The sequence below is a fragment of the Chamaea fasciata genome, unplaced genomic scaffold (genome assembly GCF_029207755.1).
Source record: "Chamaea fasciata isolate MVZ Bird 193981 ecotype frontalis unplaced genomic scaffold, bChaFas1.0.hap1 SCAF_1, whole genome shotgun sequence".
NCBI lineage: Eukaryota > Metazoa > Chordata > Aves > Passeriformes > Sylviidae > Chamaea > Chamaea fasciata.
Window position 1 is genome coordinate 135,450,113 of NW_027094086.1, and position 27,243 is coordinate 135,477,355.

Sequence of the window (27,243 nt, forward strand, 5' to 3'; positions counted from 1 at the left end):
CATGCTTGCAGAAAGGAGGCCATGTATATAACCCACAGAAGTCTGAAGCTAAAAACAATCGCTGAATGAGTTTTAATTTTTTCCCCAGGTCTTATTTTCACATATCTGGAAACTGACAGTGATTGCTCTATCAGTATTTAGTCTTTCACATTTTTCAGACAGAACTAACCAGCTGATACTGCTTTATAGGTAGTGGGAATATGAACTGAATTTACACACTGGGATAATTTCCTTCCAGGAAATTCAAAAAATTTAAAAACCAGTCTGTTAATTTTCAAACAGCCTCCTTTATCTCTTACAACTCAGTCACTCCACCAGGAAAAAGCATGAGCTCCTGCCCATCTTTGCCTGGTGCACTCAATAATCAGTTGGATATAGCAGGATTAACCCTGACCCTCAAAACAACACTACCATGTTGTAGTTTTAGAGGAAAAGATGTCAGGAACTAAAAAAAGAAGTCATATCTCATCCTCTCTCCAGCTTCATCTGGTATCAGTCAGATTTCTCCAAATCACCCTTTAGAAATATGGTATTGTGGGCAGTTGGGTTTTTTGTAAAAAGGGCGATGAGGAAATGAAAGGCAAGAGAAAGGCAGCAGTGGGTGGTTTGTTGCTTGAGACCTTTTAATGTATTTTCTCATGACATATCTTTAAAATCCCTACATTATGAACTGGAACCTAGATGTTTACAAATATATTTAATGCACTCTCTAAAAACTGAAAGAAACCATCTGAGTGCTTCATCCATCTGGAAAATGGGATGGGCACACTGTTGACAGGTCTGTGCCTTGGAGGGCAGAGACCCCACTCGTGGAGAGAGTAGGTTCTCCTTTACATCAGCACCTCAGCTCACCTGGTTCTGACTCTGCACTTTAAGAAAGTTTCAAGACATTACAAAGCCCTTAAATTTCCTTTTATTTTTTTTATGTTTCTCTTGTTTGCTTTTCCCCTCTAGACAAGGCAGAGTAATTTTTCATTCTGGGGGGCATTGACAGCTGTTGCTGCTGAATTCAGGCTACAAAACATTGCAGGAAATTTTAATTCAACAAAACCTTGAGTGAAAGTATTTGCAGACATAATATCAGGCTTAAACGTTGTAATTGCACGTCTTGTCTTTGTACGTGTGTCAGGGACACAAGACAGGAACACTGTAGGAGAAAGGAATACAGGTGACCTCACCCTGATAAGCTTAACAGCTGTGTTAATTACCCAATACAGCCTCACCCCTGATGAGTCACAGCTATATCCAATAAAGATAAGGGTGATAAGAGGGAATGGGTTAGCTGGTGAGGGAGGATCATGGATGAGGATGATGCTGAGGCAGCTCTGAAGAAGGCGGCAGCTGGGGAGAGAGAATCACTGCTGTGAGGTCAGTCTGAGTCTGCAGTCAGCGCCTGTTGTTGGAACCTGCAGTCACAGTCTAGCTAGGTAAAAGCCTGCATTCAGAGTCTACAAACTAATACATGCAGTCATAGTTTAGCAGAAAGTGACCAGCAGCCAGAGGCTGCAAGGGAAACCTACAGCAGGAGCTTGCTGCAGGCAAAGTCAGTGAACAGTTGGAGTCAGGATGGCTGAGCTGTAAAGAGGAATAAATCAGGACTATTTTCATGCTGTGATAAACAAGAAATCTGTGTCTTGGCTCATTCCTACCCTCTAACAAGTGGGCTGCTGCAACAGAACTTGCTTTTGTATCAGGAAATTAGTTTTGAAGTTTTTTCTAAAAATTTGTTGGTATGATTAAATTCAGGACTAATTTGACCTCTCTCATTCACTGCAACAGATGTTTTCAACACGCAACAGTTTGAAACAAGTGTATTTCTCCCCTCTGACCCCTGCAGTTATCAGTAGTTAATAGCTGAAGACATATATGGAATCTTGAAGAATGCAAGAACAGCTCTCTTTTTCCTTAAACTAAAACACATTTACACTTTTAAGCTCAACATTTTTCCTTAGTACAAAAATACTTGCTCCTTATTGAGGTCAGTTCTGCTGGGGAATCAGTCTTGCAATATCTTCTCCCATGTGCTTTAGCCACCACCCAGTGAGTGTATTTTACTCAATCCTGCACTGTTAAATAACATTAAGCTCGTGTTCCTTCTTCCTTCTAGAGAAGTCATCAGATGAGACCATACACACAAATTACTCCTTCTTCTTTTTTTTTATGATAAATAAACCATTAGAATGTTCTTCGTTCAAAGCAGCAGAATTAAGTCAAACACAGGAGTTCAATACGCTTTTCAGGGATGACAGTTAATGACTGGACTAACTTTGCCAAGATAGGATTCCCTAACCAGAAAAACAGAGCTGGTATTACTTCTACTGCATATTGGTAACCTTATGGACTTTTAAGAGTTTAGCACTTTCTAAAGGTATTGCTAGAATTCAAGACCAAACATCTATTTTTAGAGACCACTCTACTTTCTTGCTCTTTCTTTCTGCATAGAGGCAAACAGAAAATACAACAACCTTGTATGTGTGGAAATGATTATAAAGACTTAATGTTGCTGGACCTAACAAGATGCACCAGCATATAAGTAAACTACAGGAGTTAGAACTGTAGCCCAAGTTCTTTTACATACTTTGAAGCCTTACAGCAATTTACATCAAAGAGCAGAAATATTATCAGCTAACTAACAGCATAACACATCAGACGTGTGTGAGGCAAAGGTGTTGCAGAACCAGATTATGCCTTAGAGTATGCATTAAGGGGCAAGAGAAAGGGACAAGACCCTCACAACCCTAAAACACACTCTAAATATCCTTAAATGACTCTAAAACTCTAAGTAACCTTTAAATCAAACTACAGATTACAAGTCTAACAATACAGACAGTATGTTTTCAGGACCACTAAACTGAACAGTTTTGAACATGTTAACAACACATTGTGATGCTGCTTCATCGAGGAACAGAACCAATGTTGTCCACATCCATGAAGCCTCATGTTGAGGAGCTTGCAGATTCAACTGTTTAATTTCCAAATAAGATAATAAGTGAGAAACTCAGGAAAAAAAAAGGGAGAAGCTATCATAGAGAAAAACTTATGTGCATTTTTATCCTCTCTCAGGCACAGCAATTAGACTGAGAGGCATGGAAGCTTATTTATAACCGAGACTGCATACAGTCATATCAATGAGATTTAAGAGGTTTTACATCAAATTATGACTAACTTTCAGCTATATTAATTTCTAGTTTTTCAAGTAATCTTTTTCTGTAAGCTCAGTCTAAGTAATTTAAATTACAATCTTACAGAGCACATGAGATCTGCTTTATAAGTGGGCAAGTAAATCTGATCACAAACTATCCAGAAACTACAAGTCCACCAGAACACAATGAATGCAAGGCACTTAAATTTCATATTGTCACACAAGCCTTTTTTTATTAAAATATTCATCTGAATAATAAAAAAACCCCTTTCACAATAATGAGAGGACACTGAACAGAAAGCCTTTAACTACACATCACGTAGAGAAGTAGGTAAGTAGTCATTAATTGATTTCCTTTAATGCTCTGATGTTTTGTCATAAAGTCATGTTAGTAACTGCTCAGATCCTGTTAAAGCCAAAGTAAAAGCATGAAAGCAATTTTACTGTTTTTGTTAGACACTGTAAAGAGATTGCATAGTTTTCACCTCTGACCTCTCATTGTAGTTCTTTTATTTCACTTCATCATTACATTTTTTCATTAAGACTCAAACAGAACAAGCGGCAACCTCAGACTTTGATAAAAGGTCACTTCTCATAATTTTGTACTTTATTCATCTCCTAAAAGTTATATGAAAAATTAAAATTACAGCTCATTCTTATATCTCAACACAAAGTAAATGGTGATTATCACTCCATGCAAGACCAGATTTTAGTTATGGTTTCAAAAAATGGTGGGAGGTGAACTAACAGCACAAACACATATATGCCAAAGCAAGCCAGTGGTCATGGAAGCAGGCACTGCCACTTTTGGATGATGCAGCAGTGAGGTGAAGTTTTGAAACTCATCAACTGTAAAAATTCTGTGTTTAAAAAAGCTAATTAACTAAGCTGCCAGCTACATGATTTAAATAAAGAAAGCAATCTTTAATGAAGCAATCTTTAATTTTAGCTGACATGGTGTGTTGAGGACAAGGGCAAGACTTACTTCTTATAATAAACTCTTCAGCAGAGCTATCCCTCCATATGTCCCTTTAGAAGGGTCATCTCTTCAGTTATTCAGATGTGCAATGGAAAGCACCAAGATTAGATGGTGAAGCAAAGACTAAACACAGGTCTTGATTATCAGCAACCTTCCTCACTGTGATGAGCTTTTTGTACAGTGTCTAACATAAAACTCATTGAACTCCTACAGCCTTAGCTGAGGAAGAGAACAGTAAACTTGATCAGAGGAGCATTCCCATGTAAACTTGTACAAGCAACTACAAATCACAACACTTCTCAAACAGTAGTATTTTTCTTTGGATTTTAATAACAAATATGAAACACAACCACACTTCAACTAATTAGCTAGGAAAGGCTTTACAGTAAGCAAAAGAAACATTAAAAACAGAGGCAACATTATTTTGGATTGGTTTCAAATTCACTACAGTAAAAACATGAGAATTCAGTTAGGTTTCTACTGTGCTGTAGTATGTTTAAGAATGAACATAAAAAACACGCATTATTTTTGAACTGGAGCAGCAGCAATAGCTTGTCATTGACAAAGTAGATGTCTATGACCTTGATAGCTTAAAATTCAGTCCTTCTCTTCCAACACAGACAGCAAGTCTATAGTATATCACAACAATTTGTGCTCAAAGATTAAGTAAAGATTGTTAGTTCTTATCTTCTTAAGTCTCAGATCTGCTGCATGAAGAACCACTTGGTGGTTTTGAACCTGACTTCTGTATCTTTCATGGAAAAAATCAGAAATCACTTCCTGCCCAGTCCTCACTTTAATTTTCTGACTTTCGAGACTTCAGATCTCCTTCACCCATCTATTTTCCATCCTGACAACTCTTGATGCTTAGTCAAGTATCTACATCAAAGCAATTCCATATTTTTCATCATCCTTCATGCCCTCAACTGAGCTTTAAGCTCTACTATAGCTTTCAGCAGGAGGAGACCATACAAAGTACTCAAAATGCTGACGCAAACTGGATTTACGCAGTAACAGCAACCTTTTCTAGTTTACTCTGTATTCCTCTTCTGGTAACTGACAATTGCTTGTTAGACACCTACTAAATAATAACAGTACTAAGACCTTGCTCCTGCATGGTTATGGCCTGTTTAGCATCCATCACTATATGTAAAGCTGCATTGTTCTCCTCAATGCAGCTACATGTTCTGACAAATGACAGCACTAGAAATTCAGTCATATGACTTTTTCTGTGGTTCTTTTCACCCTTACTATCCCAATTAATTTGATATCAGCAGCAAGCTTTCTTCCCCACTGGTCATCAGGGCTTTTAGGCAATGTAGCAAAATCTTAATTCCTACAGCAACTTGTCCTGCCCAGAAGTGACTTGCTTTACTGATACAGCCAAGCATTTACTTCCACCTTATTTTCTTTACAAATTAAGGAATTATTTATCAGCACAAGGCTGTCCCTTCTTATTCTACAGCTTATTAACTCCCTTTAAAGCTTTAAATTTTGAGGGACCCTCTCAAAATTCACTTAGAAACTAGAGACACCTAAATCATTTTTATCCACATGGTTATTGACCCTCCATCAGCCCCCATAAAGTTACAAGACAGGTTTCCTTACAAAAGGCACACTGACTGTAAGAGAGAAGGCAGAGACTACAAGGAGAGAAGTAGTGGAGAGCTGCATAAATAACACTACTAACTGGACTGTGTCAGACATTTGCATCAGAGCCTTCCAAGGGCTACAGTCTCCCTTACCTAAATTTTGGCACCCCACCTGCTATTCTCTATAACAGTGGCAACACAGTAGATTTATACAAGATTTTACACATCATCAGCATTCTGCTATTTTATCGTTGAGTATTTAGGACCAGAGTGAATACCAACCACCCTGTCCTTGTACTTCACTGCTGATAATGTAATCAGCACATCCACAAACTCTTCTCCAGCCTCTACCATGTTAGACCCATCAGCTGAGAAATCCCTCACAAAGTTCAGAAATTGAAACCTTCCTCTCCGCTGAACAAAGACACAATTAATTTAATTTCCCTGCAAAAGCTGCATCTACTATATATGCTTAGTTTACATCCTCATCCACAATTCCCACATGCAGTGGAACCTTTCTGATCTGCAGGAAGAAAGCAACATGATCAGTTTTGAAGTTTTTTGTTAACCACAAACTTCTCAGTGTGTTTCTACATTTAGATTACTAGTCTCATGGTTTTTACACATTTGACCATTCCTTCTGGTCTTTTTGTTTGTTTTGAAGGCAGCTGTCTCTATGCTACCCAAGTTTCTTCTGCTCTCTTGTCATTCTGGTAGACGGCACACACACTGGCACTCTGTTTCACAATTGATCTCCATGTTGTACCTCCACCTGCTTCACTGTGCTCTAGGTCACATTGAGAGATCGAGATTTGAAGAGCTGCCTAGTTACTTTCTTTTCAAGATGGCTTTTTCCCCTCTTTTTTATACCATCTCTTTGAATGAGACGGACTCTGACACAGGTATTTGATGATGTATAAAAGACTAGAATCACTTAAATCTTCCTTTAAAAATGCAAACTAGTCTGTTCTCACCTACCATTTCTTTGAGCCATACTGTGTGGTGATAAGTGTGTAATAAGCACAGCTGGGCCACATCACATGTGGTGTGCATGCATGTTACACAAGCAGACACTTCCATTGACTCAAGTTAGGCTCCAACACCCTTAAAAAACCAAAAATCAAACTGGGGTAGGAAGGACAATACAGAAAAAAAAACCAAACCAACCCTAAAGACAGATGCAAGGATTTGATAAAGTTAAATTTATGGGTCTCCTAAATCTCTGCCAGACTGTTTGGTTTTTTTTCTTTAACACAGAGTGGGAGCTGAACTTCATTTGTTCACCAGCTTACTCTCTTATTGCAAGATATTAGCACTGGAATAAATCCAGTTTCCACATAAGTAATTCATATGCACCTGTAACATTATATTCAAATTATGAAACAAAACCTGGGCTGAACAACAACAGTTAAAAGTCTGTAAGATCTACAAAGACTGAACAGTATCATTCAGACTTAATTTTGTTCACTTTTCCACCCACAGACTGCAGACTGTGCATCACTTCTTATAGAAAAGAGATATTAATAGCTATAACTTACACCATAACATTAAATTTGCATTAGTTATAGAATCAGTTCTCATCAGTTTCCAGAATAATGGTGTTTAGAATGAGGCTAATGCATTTCAAAACAGTTTACCTTATAGCTCAAGATTGCAAAGCCAGGACCTTGATCTACCCACAAGACAAGAAATATTATTTCTTCCATCTTTCTCCAAAACCTCAGTCTTTAAAACAACATTTTAGTACTCAGCATATTTAACATCCAACTGACAGTTACATTTCACTTCCCAATATTCAATATTCCTTCAAAGTAGAACACTTGCCTTAAAACACACTGAAATATGTGTATCTAATGCTCACCACATCATAGCAACTAACAAGTCACTTAGCTACATTTTTTCAGTGAGGGACAAAACACAGCTCTCTAGTTTCACCTCCCTTAGATTTAGCCTTAGTCTCAAAATAAACTATTTTTTTCTGGTTCCTCTACACAACAAACATTTCCATTTTTCTAAGAATCGAGGTACTACCCCACACATAATAGCCTCCCCTCATTAGGGAGTGTTGGTTCATCTCTTCAGCATGAAAAAAAATGTATAGTGAAGACAAAGGAGTCTTGCTTAAAGACGTAACACAGTGAAGTATTGCTGGAGTTTCATCAAACCCTGGGAAGTTAAGCAGGAGCTTTGAAGCCTTGCTACACAAACAGACTTACATCTGTTCACTTTCAACAATTTGCAAGCTAACCAGCATAAGTAACAAAAGTAAAACTAGAGAAAAAAAATGCAGCAATAAATCAGATTTTTTTTTCATAAGCAGGAAGTAAGCATTTAAAATTCACAGACCTCTTTATCATATGTAATGGCACCCTAAAACATTGCAAATATTACAGAATTTAACAAAACTGAAGGCATGAAAAGGCATTTCAAAAATACTAAGACCTATCTATATGACATCACTGCAGTTATGTCACAGGAGTGATATATTAATAACTGGAAAGAAAAATCACCTAATCAAGAACCTAAAAAGTTTCTCAAGTAATTCAGATGGGTGACTTCTCTTACAGATAGAGTCTTACTTGAAGGTCTCTCAATTCAAATCAACAGTTCTTTAAAATAATTTTATTGAGGCATAGCCATTCATTGTTGTAGACTCTTCAGTAGTTATGTTCCTGCATTAACTGTTTAAGATATTTTCCATGAAAAGTATTACCTCACCTTTTACTGCTGACTTCAATTAGATTGACTCCTTGACCTGAAAAATTCATAAGGTAAAAAAATTAAAAATTCTTACATACTTCTATGTAGAGAGCTGAACTAATCCAATATATAGTGACCTACTCTGTAGGATCATACCAGCACTCACACAAATGCTACAGTAATCTACTTTCCCCTTGTCTCAAACTATTTGTGGCATCGATGTAAAAAGCATTTGTAGCCTTTTAACAGGAGTGCTCTTGCAGAACTGAACTTGCCTTTGGCATGAGCCTAGCAATCCTCATGAATTTATTCTTTGGGGTCTGAAGTTTAAGAAACCTCCCATTTCTTCCAAATTAAAAGAATAACCTCATCCTAAAGCCATCATACTTTAATATATTCTTCCTTTCACTGACACATCTGGAAGTATAAGGGATTGCCCTATCAGTCCACGTCTATGCAACTTTTTCAGCTACAGTAAAATGGAAAAGCAGTCAATCCAGCAGGCTCATGTCCAAACTACCACCCTGAAATCTTGTCAAAGGCCCCGTTGACCATGCCACAATTCTACTATATTAGATTTTATTATTTGTAATCAGTTAATTATGTCAACTATAGAACAGACTTCACATAACTAATGCAGCAGTGTTTCTTGGGAAGCTGCAAGACTGCCAGGACAAATATTTCAAGGCTTTTACAACAGCTAGTTTTTATGGTAGGGCCTCTCTCATGCTGCTAGTGTTTCAATCTTTATTGTGCTTAACATAAAGGAGAGATCTTTGTCATGAGGATACTGTAAAGCTGCTTTTGAGTATTAAAACAGATTTTAAAATTAAATATTAATTGTTAGAAAAGCATACATTAACACATACAGAGACAAGCAGACCAAGACTCGGTGGCCACAGTAAATTTAATCAGAACCCACACTCCATTAACAGCTGGAAGAGTTCCAGAAGCCGTCTGTGCCCTTGGCCATCTGCCAAGACCACTGATTGTGTTTTAAGTCCCCTGAAATTACAAGGATTTACTCGAATATGCCATTCTCCACTCTCAGTGCAGTATTTACAATTTTCTTTTGTGGCACATATAAAAAGTAGCTGTCTACCTCACCACCAGCACACTTGCACGCTACAGATGTACACAGTCAGACATACTTAATGCCACCTAAATTGCAACTCTGTTTGGTACATTTCACAAATGAACTGTAGAAAAGGCACTAGTGACACCTAACATCAACAAACTGTAAGTAGTATCTAAGATTTGAATTCAAGTATGAAATTTAATCTAGTGAGGCAAAAATGAAAGCTTCTGAGCATTTACCAGAGCTACCTACAAGTATGTTTGACAAGCATCAAAATTCTTGTCCCAAACGCTTCATTCAAGCCTACTGCTCATTAGTCATGGCATGCACTAATACATAGCTCTCACAATAGTGTTGTGCAGAGAATTCTGAAAGAAGGAGGAAGTGTTAAAACTCATCACAATACCTGAAAGTCTTTAACATCAAAATGAGAAATCAGTTTGGCCACATACCGAGAAATTTGGTGAGTATAGTATCTTCCAAGGACATATGCCATGCAGTCACAACCCTCTTTGGAGACCTTCATGTGACACAGTATTTTACTTAGGTAAGATATCAGAACATCCTGGTTATGAAAAGAAATAAAAATCAAGGCAGATAGTGATGACCAAAAACACTTGCAGACACAGTGGTAGAAAGGGAAGCAGAAAACCACCCAAAAAAGCACAACACTTGCTCAACTGCAGATCCAGAATACTCTGGAAGTATTTGATGCACATGTCATATGCGGAGTCAACTCAACTCTGAATTCCTCAAGCCCACACCAAGATCTGCCATCACGAAAGGAAGAGCTCGAATATCTGCAGAAAGTATGTGCATTACAACTCACACAGACTAGAAGCTGCTCTTGAAAGCACATCAGTGCAAGTACATAAGTACTGCCATACATACATGTTTGATGTATGGGAGCCTAACAGCATAAGAAAGGGAAAATACTAATTGTCAGGATAACTCCTTCAAACTCGGAAGACTACTGTAGAATACAATGCAGCACTACAGTGCTAACTTTGCTCATCGCCTTCTCCAAAGTAGCTCCATGGCAGAGCAACCCAGCTTGTCAGCCAGATCCAGCCTCCCACCCCCTGGCATTCAATGTGCCTTTTGTTGAGCTCAGCTGGCGACCTACCCCGACAGTAGCCAGCAGCAAGACCAGCTCAGGCTGTGGTTTTCCCAGCCTTTTGCTTCCCAGCTAAGCTGAATTACGTGATTTGCCACTTGGCAAGTGGGAATAGTCCTGCCTCCTTCTCCCCTTTCTACCAACAACCCCTTCAATCAGAAAGCAAGTTGACTCAGCTTATGAACACAGCAAAAAATAAGAACAATATAAAAGCCCAAAACACAGACTTTTTGCCAGAATAGTCTCTGGTCTTTTAGCAAGCTGAATTGATTTACTGGATCATCAGACAAATACTAGAGCCAGCATAAACTAAGCAGTGGGAACGCTGCCTCCTTTTATTGAAGGCACAGACACAGCTGAGAAGGGCTTGATCAGAGTTATTTATCCCTGCACCTTAAAGCCACAGGTAGTACCGCTGCTCTGCTGCAATTCATACTGCTGGGACACAGCCTAATAGGAAGACTGCATGAGAAAACAGAAATAGGTCACTCAGGAGAGAAACCACTTGAATCTGAAGCATGTCTCTTACTGAAGTGGCAGAGAGAGGAGACGTCAGTCTCTGAACAAAGGCAAATTAAAATGGTATGTTGGACCAATAGTAGATGCTGAAGGTCTTTTTTAGTAATCCAGTTAACTATTAGATGTATCATGTAAAACACATGGCAGCGCACAGTGGCTGCACAAACACATGTAATTTCAATTAGAGTTCCCTTACTTTTTTGCTCATGTAGTTTATACCTGCTCGCCCAAGGGACCTACAGAGTAGCACAGCTGTGAGAGTCTACAAGTGTCCCTAATATAAGTGAAGTTAAAACTGGGATGCAAGACACCAAAGCCAATAGCTTGCTCCTATCACAACGGGACAGACTCATTGCTCCCGTATCCCACCAGGCAGCTCTGCCTGTCCCTTTTGCACTGACTGCAGTACTTGTCAGATCCCACCAGAAACTAAATACACAATTTCCTAAAAATATTTTCTCCTCTCTAGAAAACAGTTTGGCCAAAGGTATGATACTGAGAACAGTAGGGGAAAAAAAAAATAGGATCAAACTAACAACTGTTGCTGAAATGAGGTAAAAGTGAAGCAATACCTGAAAATTAACTACAAGTTATCCCATCCAAGACATCTACTAGGAGCATATAGTCAGAGATATATAAAAGGACACATAGATGCAAGCAAGCTAATACAGCACTACCTATTTGGCAAATTGTTATTCAGAGTAAGCACAAATTGTCCCTCAGGGGAAAGACTTACTAGAGACACAACTCTAAACTGGAAGGGGACACAGCAATGGAGGTGTAAGTGATGTACATTCAAAACTAGAAGGGAAGAAACTCTAGGCATGGAAAAAAGATATAATTTCTGTGATGATTTTCAATAGTCTCATATAATGCCAGGAAGAAGTCTCATCAGAGGACTAACCGAAAGAAGTAAAGTAACTTTCCCATTTCTTGACAAAGGCAGGGGAACAGTTTGTTCAGGTTTCCTTATCACTTACTGCAAAACCCACAACATTAAAGACAGAATACTATGATGGACTAAGTCCAACACACTCATTTTTAGGTCCAGCTACAGACTAAAACTGGTGCCAGTGTCTCCCACAGGGACAAGCAGAAGCACTTCCAAGATACCAAAAGCTACCATAGATATGGACTACCTGTATTCCAAAGGCATTTTTAGAAAATCCCATTCCAGAGACTATACTTTCATTTCCTTTACATTTTAGTTGCCTAAAACTAAATGTAATGAAATATGCATTTCCTGCATATACATCTAAAAACATTTCCCCTAAAAGACTGATATTTAAACTGGCAATATGAGAGTTGTCAGACTTTACTGCTTCTTTTCTTGACATAGAAAGCACAAAATTGGTTAAGTGTTAAGAGTCTTGGTATCTGTTGTTAGAGGACAACAAGCTCAAGAATAAAGAGGCCTATTAGGAGGATAAGGCTGTTGGTAAAACCTATAGAAGCAGAAACTTCAAGCAGTAGCTGACAGATCTGACTTTTTCACCTATTGCTCCTTCTCTTGAAGATCACCATTACAACCTTCCAAGTTTCAAAATCACTACCCTCCATGCAGGGAAAGAAACCAACAGAGTCCCAAAAAGGATCTGGTTCACAGCTGGCATAGACCAAGGCTTAGCCTTACCTCTGCAGCAAGGCATCACACAGCTCAACTCCCAGGGTGCTCTCCTGCCCACTGCTCCCAGCAGTGCTTGCATCCCACTCCTATCCTTTCAGCTCCCCCCTGCCTGCCTTGACACCGTGTTGGTTTTCAGCAGGCAAGCCGCTGACCTGGCTGACCAGACACAAACACACATCGTCAGCAGCTGAGCTCCCCTGTGGAAAGGACAGGTTTTAGGGAAGCCTACACTCATGATGAAGCCACGCTTTCATAGAACAACTTGCCCAGAAATCAGAGAAAGACAACTGAAAGCCATGGAAACCCTCAAACAAAATTCCCCTCTAGTCTGCAAAACACCCTTCCTCTTCCATATGTGGAAAGTGAAGGTACAATGCCAGTTTTAGATTTTTGGAAATCTTTAGGAGTGAAAGTATTACACTGCAGTATTACTGGTGTCAGGTTATTTCATACTTCCTGACCTTAAGCTCACCTTGGAAGAGGGTGGGGGGGAAGCCAATCAATAATTTAAATAGTTAATTAGCAAATCACCATGGAAAATTAACAAGATTAAATGTCTTTGGTTTCATACTGCTGGAGCTAAGTGACAAGGGAGCATCACTTAGGTAAAAGATGTTTATACTAAGACAGGATATATTTTATATTTACAATAGAGTCACGCAACAATTTTGCAGTCATGGCCAAGATAATTGAAGATGACTAACAGTGTTGTGGAGTTTTCACTGGTGGTTAGCTTAACTTGGCTTTGAAGTAATCTTGCACAATTTTATATTTCATTCTAATTTTTGGTGACAATTACCATTCCAAACTTTAGACATCCATAGCATGGGCACCTCTCTCGGATCAGTCACCCTGGATACTTTAAGAGCAGATTTCAGCATCCACGATCTGTGCCAGCTTGACTGACCCAAAAGCAAAGCTGCAGGCTGGATTTGTTTGACTGCACTTCTATCACTGTTCCATTTACCATGCCCCTCCAAGGTGGCTGCAAAGCTGCCTGCTCGCTGGGGGAGCTGTGAAGCAGGTACCTCGTGCGAAAGTGAGCGCTGCCAGCTCCACCAGAAGCCCCAGTCAGATTCTCCTGAGCACTTTCCTTTGTGCATTACTTATGCAAATACATGTAAATACACAGGATCTCAAGGCTTTAGGAAACACTTCAGAAAGCAGTAAGTTAATTAGGCAGGAAATCAGCTTATCTGTCCTGGAAGATACAGCAAAATTCAGCAACACTGATCCTTTGGACAATCCATAAAAGAAAAAACAAAAAAAAACCCAAACAAACAAACAAACCCAAAAAAACCCACAAAAAAACCTTGCAAGCTCCCGTCAGTTATGTAGCAGCAGTGCTGAGACTCACTGCACACTGTTTATTTTATGTTCAAGGAGTCCAAAAGCTGAGCATTTTTACTCCTGGTTTGTCTGGCCCCTTTTGTCCACCCTACCTCAAGCTCTGAGACATTAGATGTATCTGAAAACTTAAATAAAACTGCATGTTTTTCAAAGAGTGGTTAAGAAGTCTAGCAGAGAGACTGCTGTATGGTATAACTGCACCAAAAACTACACTGTAACAAAGTTTAGCATTCCTGGACTAAACAAACTTTAATAACAGAGAGATCATTTCCATAAACTAAGTACCCTACATGGTCACAGCCTACAGAATTATATTTCAAGTATTTGACATATCAAGCCCTCGAGGAGAGAGAAAAACACTACTACCTAGACAACTATTATTAGTCCATATTGCATAATATGGAAAGCAGGATGCACCAGAAGTGTGGAGCAAGGCTCCAGACACACTCCATAGTACCCAGAAAGACGACTCTCTGCATCCCTCAGCAGAGTTGCATAGCATGGGAGGTTACACGGCAACTCCTGTGAAAAAATTATATTCAAGTAAAGGGAAAACCATAGCAAGCACAAATCTGTCAAAACAGTTCTGAGCTCAGGCTTGCCAGCTACTGAAGCAAAGGTAACTGGTAGAGAAAACGTAGCACAAGGATCATGCTTTACTATCTTGGCTCTCAGTTGCTTCTTCCACCTACTTGAAGCCACAGTATTAAATTTCATCATCTAAATGATCCATGCCAGCTTGCACCACTATTTGAGTCTGTTTGCAACAGCAGGTGAAGAAAATGAGGGCAACCTTTGCAGTAAAGCTACCTGCCTTTACAAGTAGCTATACAACTTCATCCTGAGAACTCCATACAGCCAAATCTACATTTTTTCTTTAATGAAGGGCATAGTTTTTTATTATTTCAATACAGTGCTTCCCATGCCAGAAATTAGCATGTCCCAAATTATCTTTTTTCAAAGCTTTTGACCAGCAAGTCAAATGTTCACAGAACATATCAAACTCCCCCAATTTTTTTTTTTTTTGAGGAACAGGCTGTATGTTTCAAGACTATCAGCAAGACACAGATGATCAGGGTTCCTTTCAGTTTCGTTTATCAAAAGGCCACTATTGGTCAGAATACAAATCTGACTGAAAAACAAGCAATCCTGAAATCTCAGTTATGTGCTTTTATGCGACCCAGATCTCCTGGATGATGTCTTCAATTCAAAAGGGGTCCCATGGCAACACAAATAGAACCAAGCAGGTTACTTCAGGTGTTACTTTCTACCACCTGAGTATAAGGATGTCTATGCCCTTGTGTCCAGGTTCCAGCTGACAGCTTACCCAACTCAACTATGTATAGTAACACACATTAAACTAGGATGGTTTAAATCAATTTTACCCTGTAAATAAAAAACCCCACAGGATCTCTTAAGCAGTGAATGCAGTTTTAAAGTGAATTTTAGCGCTGCTATTGAGATAATGATATGCACACAACAACAGCAACTCCGCTGACTAAATTAGTCTGCCAGCTAGACATATTTCTATATCCCTCATCTGTTTTTCATTTCTGAACTTTTAAGCCTTGTGCTGCCACAAGAACAGTATCTTGTGACAAAAATCAAACAAGAAGAATGTTTTCATGACCCTAGTAAGTCTTAAGGCACATGGATAAAACAAGAATTTTTACAAGTCAAATACTATAAGGATGGCTTAGCAACTTCAGCAATAGAGACACTCCCCAAACGACCAGTCATTACACACATTCTTCTGTAAAACAGTTAGAAACATGGCTTTTCAGGAAAGAGTCTCTACATTTTGAAGGGTATTTATAGTGAAGAAGACCTCAAGCACATTGTCCCAGAGTAGTTAGCAAGAAGCTGCCCATCATAAAAGAGTCATCACCAATCAGAACCCAATAAATCTTCACTTTTCAGGTGACCAGCACATCACAGCAGGAGCAGCCACTACTTTCAGGCTCTTCCAGTAACTTCTTAGGTGCTTAAACTTTTAATGTGAAGCAAGTCACATTCAGCCAGGAACTTCAGCAAGTCATTCACAGAAAATGAAAAACTTGACTTATATGTGAAAGTCTGGGAGATTTCCTCAACAAGACAGGAATATTAAAAATATCCTATGGAACGACATCTTTCAAGGAGAAACTTGCAATATACTTCTCTGCAAGCTTCATCAATTACAAAAATAATGTCTGAAGAGTAATTCCCTTGTAAAGTGAACTAAAAGCACCAATACCAGGAAATTGTTGTAACATGGGGGGAAAATCCTCAACACGCAGGAGAGATCGTGGAGAAGGAAGAGAAATCCACTGCACTCACACCAAGAAAAAGGCATAGCGCACTAGCAATGGTCAAGATACTCAATATTTCAATACTGTTTTGCTTTGATGTACTGCAACAGAATAAGCAGAGGAGCAACAAGGGGTGCAAGACTCCGTGAGCTCACAGACATCTGAACCCTATTAACATCCCAGAGCCAACATAGCCTGAAGGACATTGCTCACTCAAATGAAATAACCAGCCACAACCGCCTGCAGCTGTAGGTAGAAAGAGAAAGCAGCATTGTTGAATCAGCTGAAGCCCAAAATAACAGCTGGAAAAGCTGCTATATCAGGAACAGAATGGGCAAGAGGTTCCAAAATCAGTGGTTGCAGTGCTTTTTGCCTGCAAGCAGGTACACAGGTTTGTTAACAAGCACAAAGGTTTTGTTTCTGTAAACGACTTTTACCTCTTGTCCTCTGTAAGCCTGAGGAATATCCAGAAAGCTTTTCTTGTTTGGTCCTGTCCACTGTGTCATCACAGGGGAAGGCTGGTTAACACACCACACACTGCAGAGTGAATCATGAGCCAGACTGAAAGCATATTCATCCGACAATTCTGCTTAAGACCTAAAAGAGTTATTGAACGAGAAAATTCCTTTTCAATTCTCCTCTGCTACTGAGGGCAGGGGGAACACACATTGAGAGCAGCAGGGACACCTTAATTTGCATCAACCCCAAGGCACTGCACAGGAAGCTGGTGTCAAGCATCTGACACTGCATTTCGGTCTGAGTGAGTCATTTCTGAGCCCTCTACCTGCAAGTTTGCAGTGACTGAGAATGTTTGGAATGGGCTTTCCAGTAAAGTCAGCTTGTCTGAGACTGCTGTCATTCCCAGAGAGAAAACCAGCTCTTTTGAATAGCCAGCTGAGCCAGCATGTGTTGAGAAGTCCTTCCTCTTCCAGAAGTAAAAATAGATATCCCATACTTCAACTCTACTGTTTTTTCAATTTTTGGTATTTTGCAACTTGGTCACCTAAAACTAGCTGTGTATTCAACTCAAAATACAAAAAGTCAGAAAGACCAAAGTAGGAAGCTCAGAGATTAGCAACCTTGCTTTTGTTATGTCAATCTTCTAACTTTTGCTCAGCTCCAGGAAATCATAACACATGAGATTTGTACATTGTAAAGGGCCCCAACAACCACAAACGTTAACAACTATTTCTCTCTCAGCTCTTCTAGAAAGTTCTGTTATAATCACCCAGAATCCAACCCACGAGGGTCACACCACACCATAACACAAATAAACACTAACTACAGAAAACTTACATTTCTGTGTGATAGAGGAAAGCACACTGAACAAATGAAAAGCACAGCCAGCAACACTGACATCATAACCTGCTGTACCAAAAATGCTTTTGGTATCCACATGATCTAACAAGGGTCTACAAAACACTGGGCAACATGATTACTGAGGCTTGGCACCACAAGCTTATCAGCCATTTCTCAATTTCAGTTCAGTGTAGTAACACTACTAATAAGCTGCTTTCTTTTAACTGCTCTTAGGCTAGCCAAGCTGGCTATTTTCCTCTCTCCCATCCAGACCTCCCCCACCCCCCAAAAAGTGACTTCTACAGCCACATACTTGAGAGGCTGCAGGAGACTTATTTAAAGGTAGGATTCTCAAGAACTGTTATTGTTTAAAAGTACTTCCAGATGTCAGCAGTTATCTCTAAAAGCAACCTCAAAAACTCCAGCCCCTAGGAAACCATTACAACTTTTCTGAAGACATTTAGTCTCTGGATATGCAAGTTATGAAGTTAGAGGGTTTACCATGTTCTAAAAACCAAGACTGTAGAGATGACCAGAAACCATTGGGCACCATATAGACAGTTTTGTCTTTTTCAAAATACACTACTATTTCAAGAGACTAAAATAGTTGAGAAAGGTCTCCTCATTAAAAGCGCAGAATCCAGTGAGAGTTCTCTACTCAGGTGGGTTTTTTTTTTACTGTGGACAACAGTTTAACTTGAGGTTACTACACATGAAACTGAGCTATAGATAGGAGATCAGTGGTCAATTGAAGAACCCACTATAGAGCTACACAAGTCCCTCCAACTTTCCCAAAGCTACTATAAAAACTCACCTCTGAATATACACACATCAGACTCTTCCCTTTATGCTCCATGCAGTATTTGCAATTCCTCTTTTAAGCTGGGACTGACACTAATACGGCCTTTTCCGGTATACAACTCCTACCCCATTCACCTTCCAGCATTTGCTTTTCTGTTAGCGGATCTCCCCAAATGAACTTGCAATAGGATCAGACCAGTACCAGAGAGAAAAGAAACCAGTCCAGCAGCCCCAACTTTAGTAGGCTTCAGTATTATGGAAGCTGTAGTTTGTCTAACCTTATGTTAGCTTAAACTGGCACTTCCTTACAAGGAAGTTATTTCCCTCTGTCTCTTCTGTTTTTGCATCAACTCCACATTCTTTGTGTTGGCACAGCTGTTTGCATAGCTGCACCATGAACTTCAACGAATTATGGTCCAACTAAAAAACTCCTCAAAACGTATTACTTTTGCTGGATTACTACTTCAGAGCTGAGTAATAACTAATAAGGAAAACAGATACGGCTGAATCTGTTAACCGGGAAGGCTGCAATGGCAGAGATTGATAAAATGCAAACACAGGTATAGCCAGGTTGTGAGACAGCATATGACTAAGACACCAGGAGGGAGATGAGGAAAAGTGAAAGACTAAACCAGTTAGCTCAAGCAGTTGAAAGGTGGTTCTGTAAGTCTCAGTCTCACCAAGGAGCCCCACAGGCTTTCTAATAATAGCACATAAGGGAATTGATTTTTTTTCAGCTTTGTCTTACAATCTAAAAAGACCATGCATATACTCACAGCTGTGTTAAGAATATTCAGATTGCCGTGGGAACTTAAAATACACACAAAAGAGCTGGATTAGACTAACTACCTTGCTACACAAGGTAGCTGTTTCACTAAGCCTGATGAAAATCAAGTACTCTAAAAGGTGTATGGCCATTAAGTACTTCTACTGCAAACTACTCAACTCCATCCTTTGAAGATAAAGCTAATGTTTTCTTTTCAGTTTGACATCCATCACTACAGCATTCAGCTACTTCAAACAATTTTCACAACACCCTTATTAAACAATCTCTCAACACAAAACTAATTAACTTATATAACAGCCCAGGCCCAACAGGAAGACTGTAAGACAGATGATCACATAGCAAACCACATGCAAGAAGTCACCATCTCAACAATTCAAAGTTAACCCATTTCACCATTTACCAGCATGCAGACTATGAAAACCAACAAGGTTTGTCATTACCGTCCACAGCGAGGCAGCAATTTCTTAGACTGCTTCAACTATTTTGCTAAGTGCAAACACATGGGTTACCAATAGTGAAAATGAGGAGGAGAAATCAGAACTTGTTAGATATCATATAGTAAGTACCAAGTAAAATAAGTGGAAACACATGGAAATGTGCCTTGGAGGTAAACATAAAATAATTCATACTGGAGTATGGAGATGAATATATACATACTGGAGTACTACTTTCAAAACTTTAAACCCTTATAATTAACAACCAAGATGACTAACCTCTCAACAAGTTGAGATATCCACAAGCCAAAATGACTACAACTCCCAAGTGCTTAGTTTTGGCAAGATGACACTGAAGAGCTCTAAATAATGGGTAGTTTCACCTTACTCTAAAGTTGTCACAAGGTTGCACAATGTACAACTAGTGTGAGGATCCCTAAGGCACAAGATGTTTTCAAGGAAGAACAGAAAACAGGACTGTAGAGCAGGAACTGAATAATGGGGTGAGTCAGTTATTGCAAATAAAGTTTGCCACCCTGAAACTACAGGAGGAAAATAAACATCTACCAGGCCTGGGCAATGGGCGTAATGCAAGTGTCTGCTTTAATGAGCAAGGAATTCAAAAATAATACCCTAGAGACTCTTAAGGCATGTGGTACAGGATACTCAAATAAGACCACTAAGCTGAGCCAACAAAACAAATTCATGCTGCCTATTTGCTTCATGGAACATTGTCCAGCCCTCTCTGCTAGGGTTAATGAAATTCAGTTTCAAAAACCCACAGGAAAAAAAAATGACCCTAGCTTCTGCAGCACCTCATCTTGTAGATTGTAAGACACCACAGAAAGTAGTTTCGAAACTGCTGTTAGAGCTCCTTCACAGCTCTTCCGCTCTCATCCCTAACAGAAGCCACTGTATATGTCCCTTTCAAGAGTTTACAGAAAGACATGAAATATCACTCCCATTTGTATTTCATGGAGGCATGTTTACTACCCTTAACCTAACCATAATATTTACAATTTATTTTTACTAGTCCATCCACTCAATTGCAAAGGCAGTATCAAATTAATTTCTGCAGTACACAGAGGCTGACACCCAGAAAAGAACCAAGTTTTCAATAAATAGCTCTTCCTGTTCTGCTTCCTTCTATATGCAAACATCTGGGCTGACTGCCCAACTGACTATTTTAAAATAGTTTTAATTGCTTTGTTATCTGCTCTGATGTAATCAATGCTTTTTAATACATTGTTTCTTCCAGCTTCTTAGAAAGAGCCTTCTCCCAGAGTCTAACACCACCCCCATTAAACAATTCAAAAGATGGGTTTTTTCCAAAGCCCACTGTTGAAAATCCTAACTAATACCCTCAGTTTTACTTTGCCTTAGCTTTGAAAAGCCACTTATAACACAGCCACAGCAGTGATGTTCGGCATTATATACAAATAGTAAGAACCCACCTGGCAGGTGATGAGTAGCCCTCCCCACCTCAAGACAGTTTCCAGCCAACCTGCTGTGCTGACAGCCAGTGCCATGAGATAACATTATGGCTCCACATCCTCAGGGTGCCACCACTTCCATTATCATTTAAGACTATATTAAAAATATGGACACAAGTTATCAACACCTGTAACTTTTGAAGGCGTACCACTACCACTAAGTGCTGTGGGCCTGTTTTTGTCACTGATCTCACCCTTTCTTTAATGAAAATTAATCAAACATGGAGTTTGTATTACAGAAGGCATCACCTAGTTTTCAATTATTTAGGTTTCATCTTCCCACAGAACAATTTAATGATACTTTTTCAGTGTAATTTTCCTACCTGTACAATGTGTCAGGACAGAAAGTTCTTAGGAGAGATGCTAGGTAAGGCAGGACTAAGAAAAGTGATTTATGCCACAACCAAGTGGTTCCACTTCACCTAATAAGCTCTCCAGTGGCATGTTAAAACATAACGACAGGTATTAATAAGTGCACTACTTGTGTATTTATCGGTATAAAAGTTTGTAACAGGAAAGGCCAGCATACTAACTAAGAAAAGTCCCAAACTGAAAACTGACTAGAATAGACATTTTATAGCTTTCTGCAGATACAGAAGCATTCTGAATGTGATCAAATATATCTTACTGCACGAGAGGGGGAGAAAGATGCATCTACTTGTCACACGTTCCCCCTGCCCAGAGTTAGAGTTTCTAACTCTAAGGTGAAGGAATCCAAGAGGTACACTGATACATAGGAGACCCACCACTCTGTTCATTTTTCTGTCCTGGTGTTGCTCCACTTATGTTAAATATATCAAGCAAGAATACAAGGGAGAGTGCAACAGTAGCATCAAGCCCACAGTGCCTCATGTGAGAAGTTAAAGAAGGTGATGGAGTTTATCATGCGTTGAATTCTTGAGCCACACAAAGTACACTCCTTCTGATGTACTCCACAAATTGCTGGGGGGAAGTAATTTTATCCATGTATTCTTGTTTCTCCACTTGCTTATTAGGCAGCAAGTGCCACTGAGAAGTCAGGCCCTGTTAAATTTTTGGATCAGCTTGTAATCATCCAAGAAACAGATGGTGATTACAGATTCCAGGGGCTGGAGGGGGGGGGCTGTTTGTTTTTGGTTGTGGGTTTTTTTTTTTTTAATTTTAACTTGTACAGTATGCTCAATAACTTCATTAGGCATTCATGCTCTTCTCCAAAATACGTTTAATTTAATGGTTGACACAGTGGGCAAGCTCTCCAGCAGTCTGTTCTTTACCTCAAAATTAGTTACAAAACCCCCCACAGTATTAGTTTTCTGCCATCTTTCAGGGTGAAGTTTTGAAGGACCTAAGCCTACAAATTCCCAGCTTTCCCAACAAGCTCCTAACAGAAGCAGGCAACCAATTCTAGCGACAGCACACTCATCATCATTGTGCCTGGGATGATTATCATAGGATGCAGAAAACACAGAATCTGTGGCTTTCATTTTTAGGCATAAAAAACAAGTTACATGCCACCTTCCTTCCAACAATCATTGGAAATCCAGCAGCAGTGACAATATAGAGGTAAGAATGTTATTTATCACACAGTTGTAAATTAAATACAATTATGGTGCTAGTTAAAAATATAGCTTTAAGTCATACTAACCACTGAGTTTAAATATTTATTTCAGTAGCACAGCCAGATTATCTTTGACACAGGGTAAAAGACCGAGATAAAAATCAACTGTAATGATGCAGATGCCTGCAAGATCCCAGCACTGACAATTAGTCTTTGCTGCTACAAGTCATCAGTATTATAATCAGATCTACAAAATGGGACACAGTTGCTTTCCCTTTCACTTAGCAGCAAGCTTCATTCCACAGCATATGTCAGAACACTGAGAAATGAATTTACAGCTCTGAATGTGAACACATTTTTTTCTTGCTTCATAAGACATTTGGGTAATGTTTGCATGTTTTCCTCTCACATGCCCTTTGAAGTTATTACTGAATTTGACGGTACTACCAAGCAAGGTTTTGCATTAGTTATCTCTCTACTTCTACCTAAACAGCAACTGAGAGCTGCTTACCGTTTCTTGAAAGGGCGGGTAACTGATAAAAACCTTGGGTAACAGTCCTGCCTCTGCAAATTCCTCCCCCCCCCCCCCCCCCCCCCCTTAAGAATTCACACCTCTGCTGTCAGCCCTCAGCTTTGTGACACCAATGCCTAGGTTTCCCCTTTAGAGTCGTGTTTTCTCCTGGAACAGGAGAGTTAAACAACAGTTTGTTGTTTTGGGGGTTTTTTTTCCCGTAACTTCTTCACATTCAATTTCAAACTCTGAAAATCCTCCAAAACACAACAGTCAAGTATAGTATTAGTAAACCTGCAGAAAAATAATGTTTTTCCTTTTTTATCTTCACCAAGTGTTTTCTTCCAAAACATGCAGCAATGCCAGAAATGCAGGAACTGCATCTCAGCTTCACTCTTTCACTATATATACTTATTCCCCAAGACAGTTAGTAAGACTCAGAGACTTCTATTGTCTCATTAATTGATAGGCAGTATTAAATATAATTTTTCAGATAATTACTGTGTTCTAGGTTTAATTACTATCATCATGAACCATGATCTACGCTCAGTTCCTAGTCTAGCCTTTGCTTATGGACTTCTGTTTATTCTGCTAAGAAACCCAGAGATTCTTAATTCCTGCTCTTAATTAATCCACGCACATTGTTTGTATTTCTCCCATGAGAAACTCCTACTTGTGATAACAGAGTTAAACCATGCTGCACACTTATTTTCATTTGCTGGACAGTGCCACATGAAGCATTACAAAATGACAGGAAAAGCATCTAACAGAGGAGCCTGCAACACTTCAATGCTGCATTCTTGGCCAAGAAGAGATGTTTAATTTGGACGCATCAAATTAACCTTTTTTTCCATGCTCTCTTATTCAGCGGGATTTCACTTCCACAGGGCCTCCAAGCATTACTCATGACAACATTTTGCAGTGGGGTAAGGAAATGGAATGCCATCTGCAGAACATAACAGATATTCACACCTACAACCATCACCTTCATGTGAACGTGAAACCTCTTTTCTCTGAGCCGGCTGTGTTGCTGGTGTTGTTTTTTGAGCCTCTCGAATGAAAGGATTTCAGTTCACAATTTTGAAGCTTCTGTGCATGAACTAACACACTTTATTACATTTTCTACTGGTAACGGCTACGCACACTACAGCACACGACTGCAGGATGGTGAGGATCACGTATGATGTTGCATTTGTCACTATTTACTTGGTTATTACTTGCAGTAAAGAGATCTTTCCTCTAAAAGTAGCGGTATTTCCAGTGTGAACTCACATAGCAATGAGCTGTTGCAACAGGAACATCTCTGCTTTCATCTGTGATCTTCTCCCTCTCTCCTCAGGGAGACAGTGAACAGCTAGCACATGCTGCCATTCAGTACAAATCTCTCACCCTGCAATTACCAGGTTGTTTCTTTCATTAAAGAGGCCTGTTTGGGAATTTTCTATAACAGCAGCCACTAAAAAAGGAGCAAAAGAAATGTGTGTATTTAAGCCAAATTCAGGCAAACAGAGTAACACACACTTCCACAATCAAAGCTATTTCTGCTTTGCAGATAAATAACTACTGTCTTATCAGTTCATGACATAGGATGTCACTGCTCACAGCTGACCTACAGAAAACTTGAAATCCTTTGTCACCATTTCCTACCGACTCACAGTGCTGCCTTAAGCAGAGTATTCAACTTCACTGGAGCTTCTTCTCTGTCTGGTACATACAGCCAAAGCCTTTCCCCATGATCCTCACTTCAGGCACTGTGCTGTTTAACACAGCTCTAACAGGGCTCAGTCTTGATGCACAGACTCCAGGCTTTGGGCACAAACTACTGAAACATCCACAGAGGAAAAAGACTCACGGGATAAAGATGTGTAGGAAACAAAAGGAATAGCGAGTAAGTACTACAGGCAGCTCTGCCGGTTTCATGCGGCTGTTTCAAAATTTGTAGTCTAATCTCAAATTGCACACTGACATTCTTACAGGCTCGTTACTCAGCAGCAGACGTAACCCATGCAAACCCGACACAGGCTTCGCTCCGCCAGCAGAAGGGAATACGCTTTTTGCTCAACTGCCCTGATACTCGATTTTTGGCGATCTTTGGGCTCTACGCTTTTAACCTGCCACGGTGGCTATTTAAAGATGCAAAGCTGTGACCTGAGCCTCGTAATGCCCAAACCATGTGACATCTTTACCAAGCTCCTAATTTTAACGTAGACCAGCGCCCGGCCGGGGGTTCTCCCGGAGCCCGGGCCGCCCGTCCCCGCAGGGTGATGGAGCACTTCGCAAATGGTGCAGTTCTGCCGCCTTACCACACCAAGCCCTTCCTCTTCCCCTCCCCCGCACACCGGCAGCGGACACTTGCAGAAGCGAACTGCACGGACACGGGACGAACTTGGCCAGTTCCCATTGATAACTGGGATTTTTCCCAACTGCAGCACATCCATGCGACGCCCGCGCGCGGCCGGCGGCAGGAGCGGAGCTGCTCGGGCTCCGCTCGCAGCACCGTCGCCTCCCGGGCACCTCCCGCCCGCTGCCGCCGAGCGGAACCGCGGGGCGAAAGGGCGAACACGGGCTACCGCAGGCACCCCGCACGGCCCCCGCGCATCATCCGCGCCCGGGCAGGGCGCTGCAGCCGCTCCGCGCCGCGCTCCCCACGCTCGGCACCGCGCTCCCGGCCCCGCCGGGCGAGGGGCGACAGCCGGCGGGGGGCTCCCGGCGGCACGTGCCTGCCCCGGTTCCGCCCGCGCCCCGCAGCCCCCGGCTGCGATGCCCCAGCGAGGCGGGCGGGCTTGCGTGCGTCCAACGGCGGCGCTTACCGAGTGGTTGACCCCCCACATGAGGACGCTGAGTAGCGGGTCGCTAGCCCGGAACAACTTCACTTTTTGCGCCACGAAGTGCTTTTTCTTGGTCTTGGTTTTACTCGCCATGACGGGCACGATGCTGCTGGGGGCCGCCATGGCGCTGCCGGCGGCAGAGGTGGAAGGGGCCGGTGTGGGGTAGAGCGGCGGGCGGGCAGGAGCGAAGGGCGCGGGCGGTCAGCGCCGCAGCCCCGCGGGCAGGCGGGCGGCGGGCGTGCAGCCGCGGGACGCCGGGCGCATCCCGGCCTGGCGGCTGAAATGGCCCCGCTCGGCGCGGCGGCCCCGCCCCGCCCCCCCCGCGGGGAGCGGCCGCCGCCCGCCCGCCACGCACCGCGCGCCCGCCCCGCCCCCGCGGGAACCGCGGAGCGCCGGCTCTGCCGCCCCACTGCGCATGTTCCCCGCGCGCGGCGCCTGCGCGGCCGCGGGCAGCGGGGCAGGGGGGGCGCCCGCACCTCCCTCCCCTCAGGCAGAGGGGCCTGCGGGGCTGCGTCCTGCCGCGGCGCCGCCCGGGGGAGAGCGTGGTTCTGGTCCGCTGCCCGCCGGCCCTCTCGCAGTCCTCTGGGAAACCAAATCTGCCGCCGCCCTACTCTTTAGCTAACTAGTTGCTCACACCGTAACTTTGTACACTTTGTGTGATAGTTACTCCGGTTCCGGTTCCCTCTCTGTAAAGGGATCGATAGGAATGAGAGGTATCTCTGCGGCAGGGCTTTGCCAGCTGCTCCCGCCCCAGCTCGGCTCCCTGAGCAGAGCGTTTCCTTACGGTCGGCGTGCAGCAAATACAGAAAGCTCGGTCCCCTGCAAGAGTATTGCACCCCTGTGACCTCAACTGTGCTCTTACACCCCCAGCAGAATGTTTCTTGATCGTCTCCATGGCCACAGAGGATGTGGTCAGTGATAGGTGACATCCTGCAAAAGCACATCTGCCCAGCTCAAAAATATCGAACACCACATAGGCTTTGCTCTGCTGTATGATGAGGAACTGAATGACATCTGCCGTCACTGTTCGGGGTCAGTACCCACGGGTAACACAGAGCATACATCTCCTGTGCCTTTACAGTAAGTCATGCGTCAGCTTCTGAATAATACAAACTCAGCTGCCTGCTGTAGATCTTGCTTTGTTCATCAGCTGATGCT

The 27,243-nt window shown here is 41.4% G+C and overlaps 1 protein-coding gene across 2 annotated transcripts in view; it reads right to left on the reverse strand.

Moving 5' to 3' along the window:
* The window catches only part of PIP4K2A (phosphatidylinositol-5-phosphate 4-kinase type 2 alpha), a 108,634-nt gene extending 82,265 nt beyond the window's left edge, over window positions 1-26,369 (reverse strand). The window contains exon 1 of one of the 2 annotated variants that reach the window (XM_066198984.1): window positions 26,068-26,369. In XM_066198984.1, coding sequence (XP_066055081.1) covers window positions 26,068-26,208 — 141 coding nt within the window. In that variant the 5' untranslated portion in view covers window positions 26,209-26,369. Of the gene's footprint in view, window positions 1-8,431; window positions 8,450-26,067 lie in introns of those variants that run through there. The other variant, XM_066198993.1, reaches the window with a different exon arrangement.
* Between the last annotated feature and the right edge of the window lie 874 nt (window positions 26,370-27,243).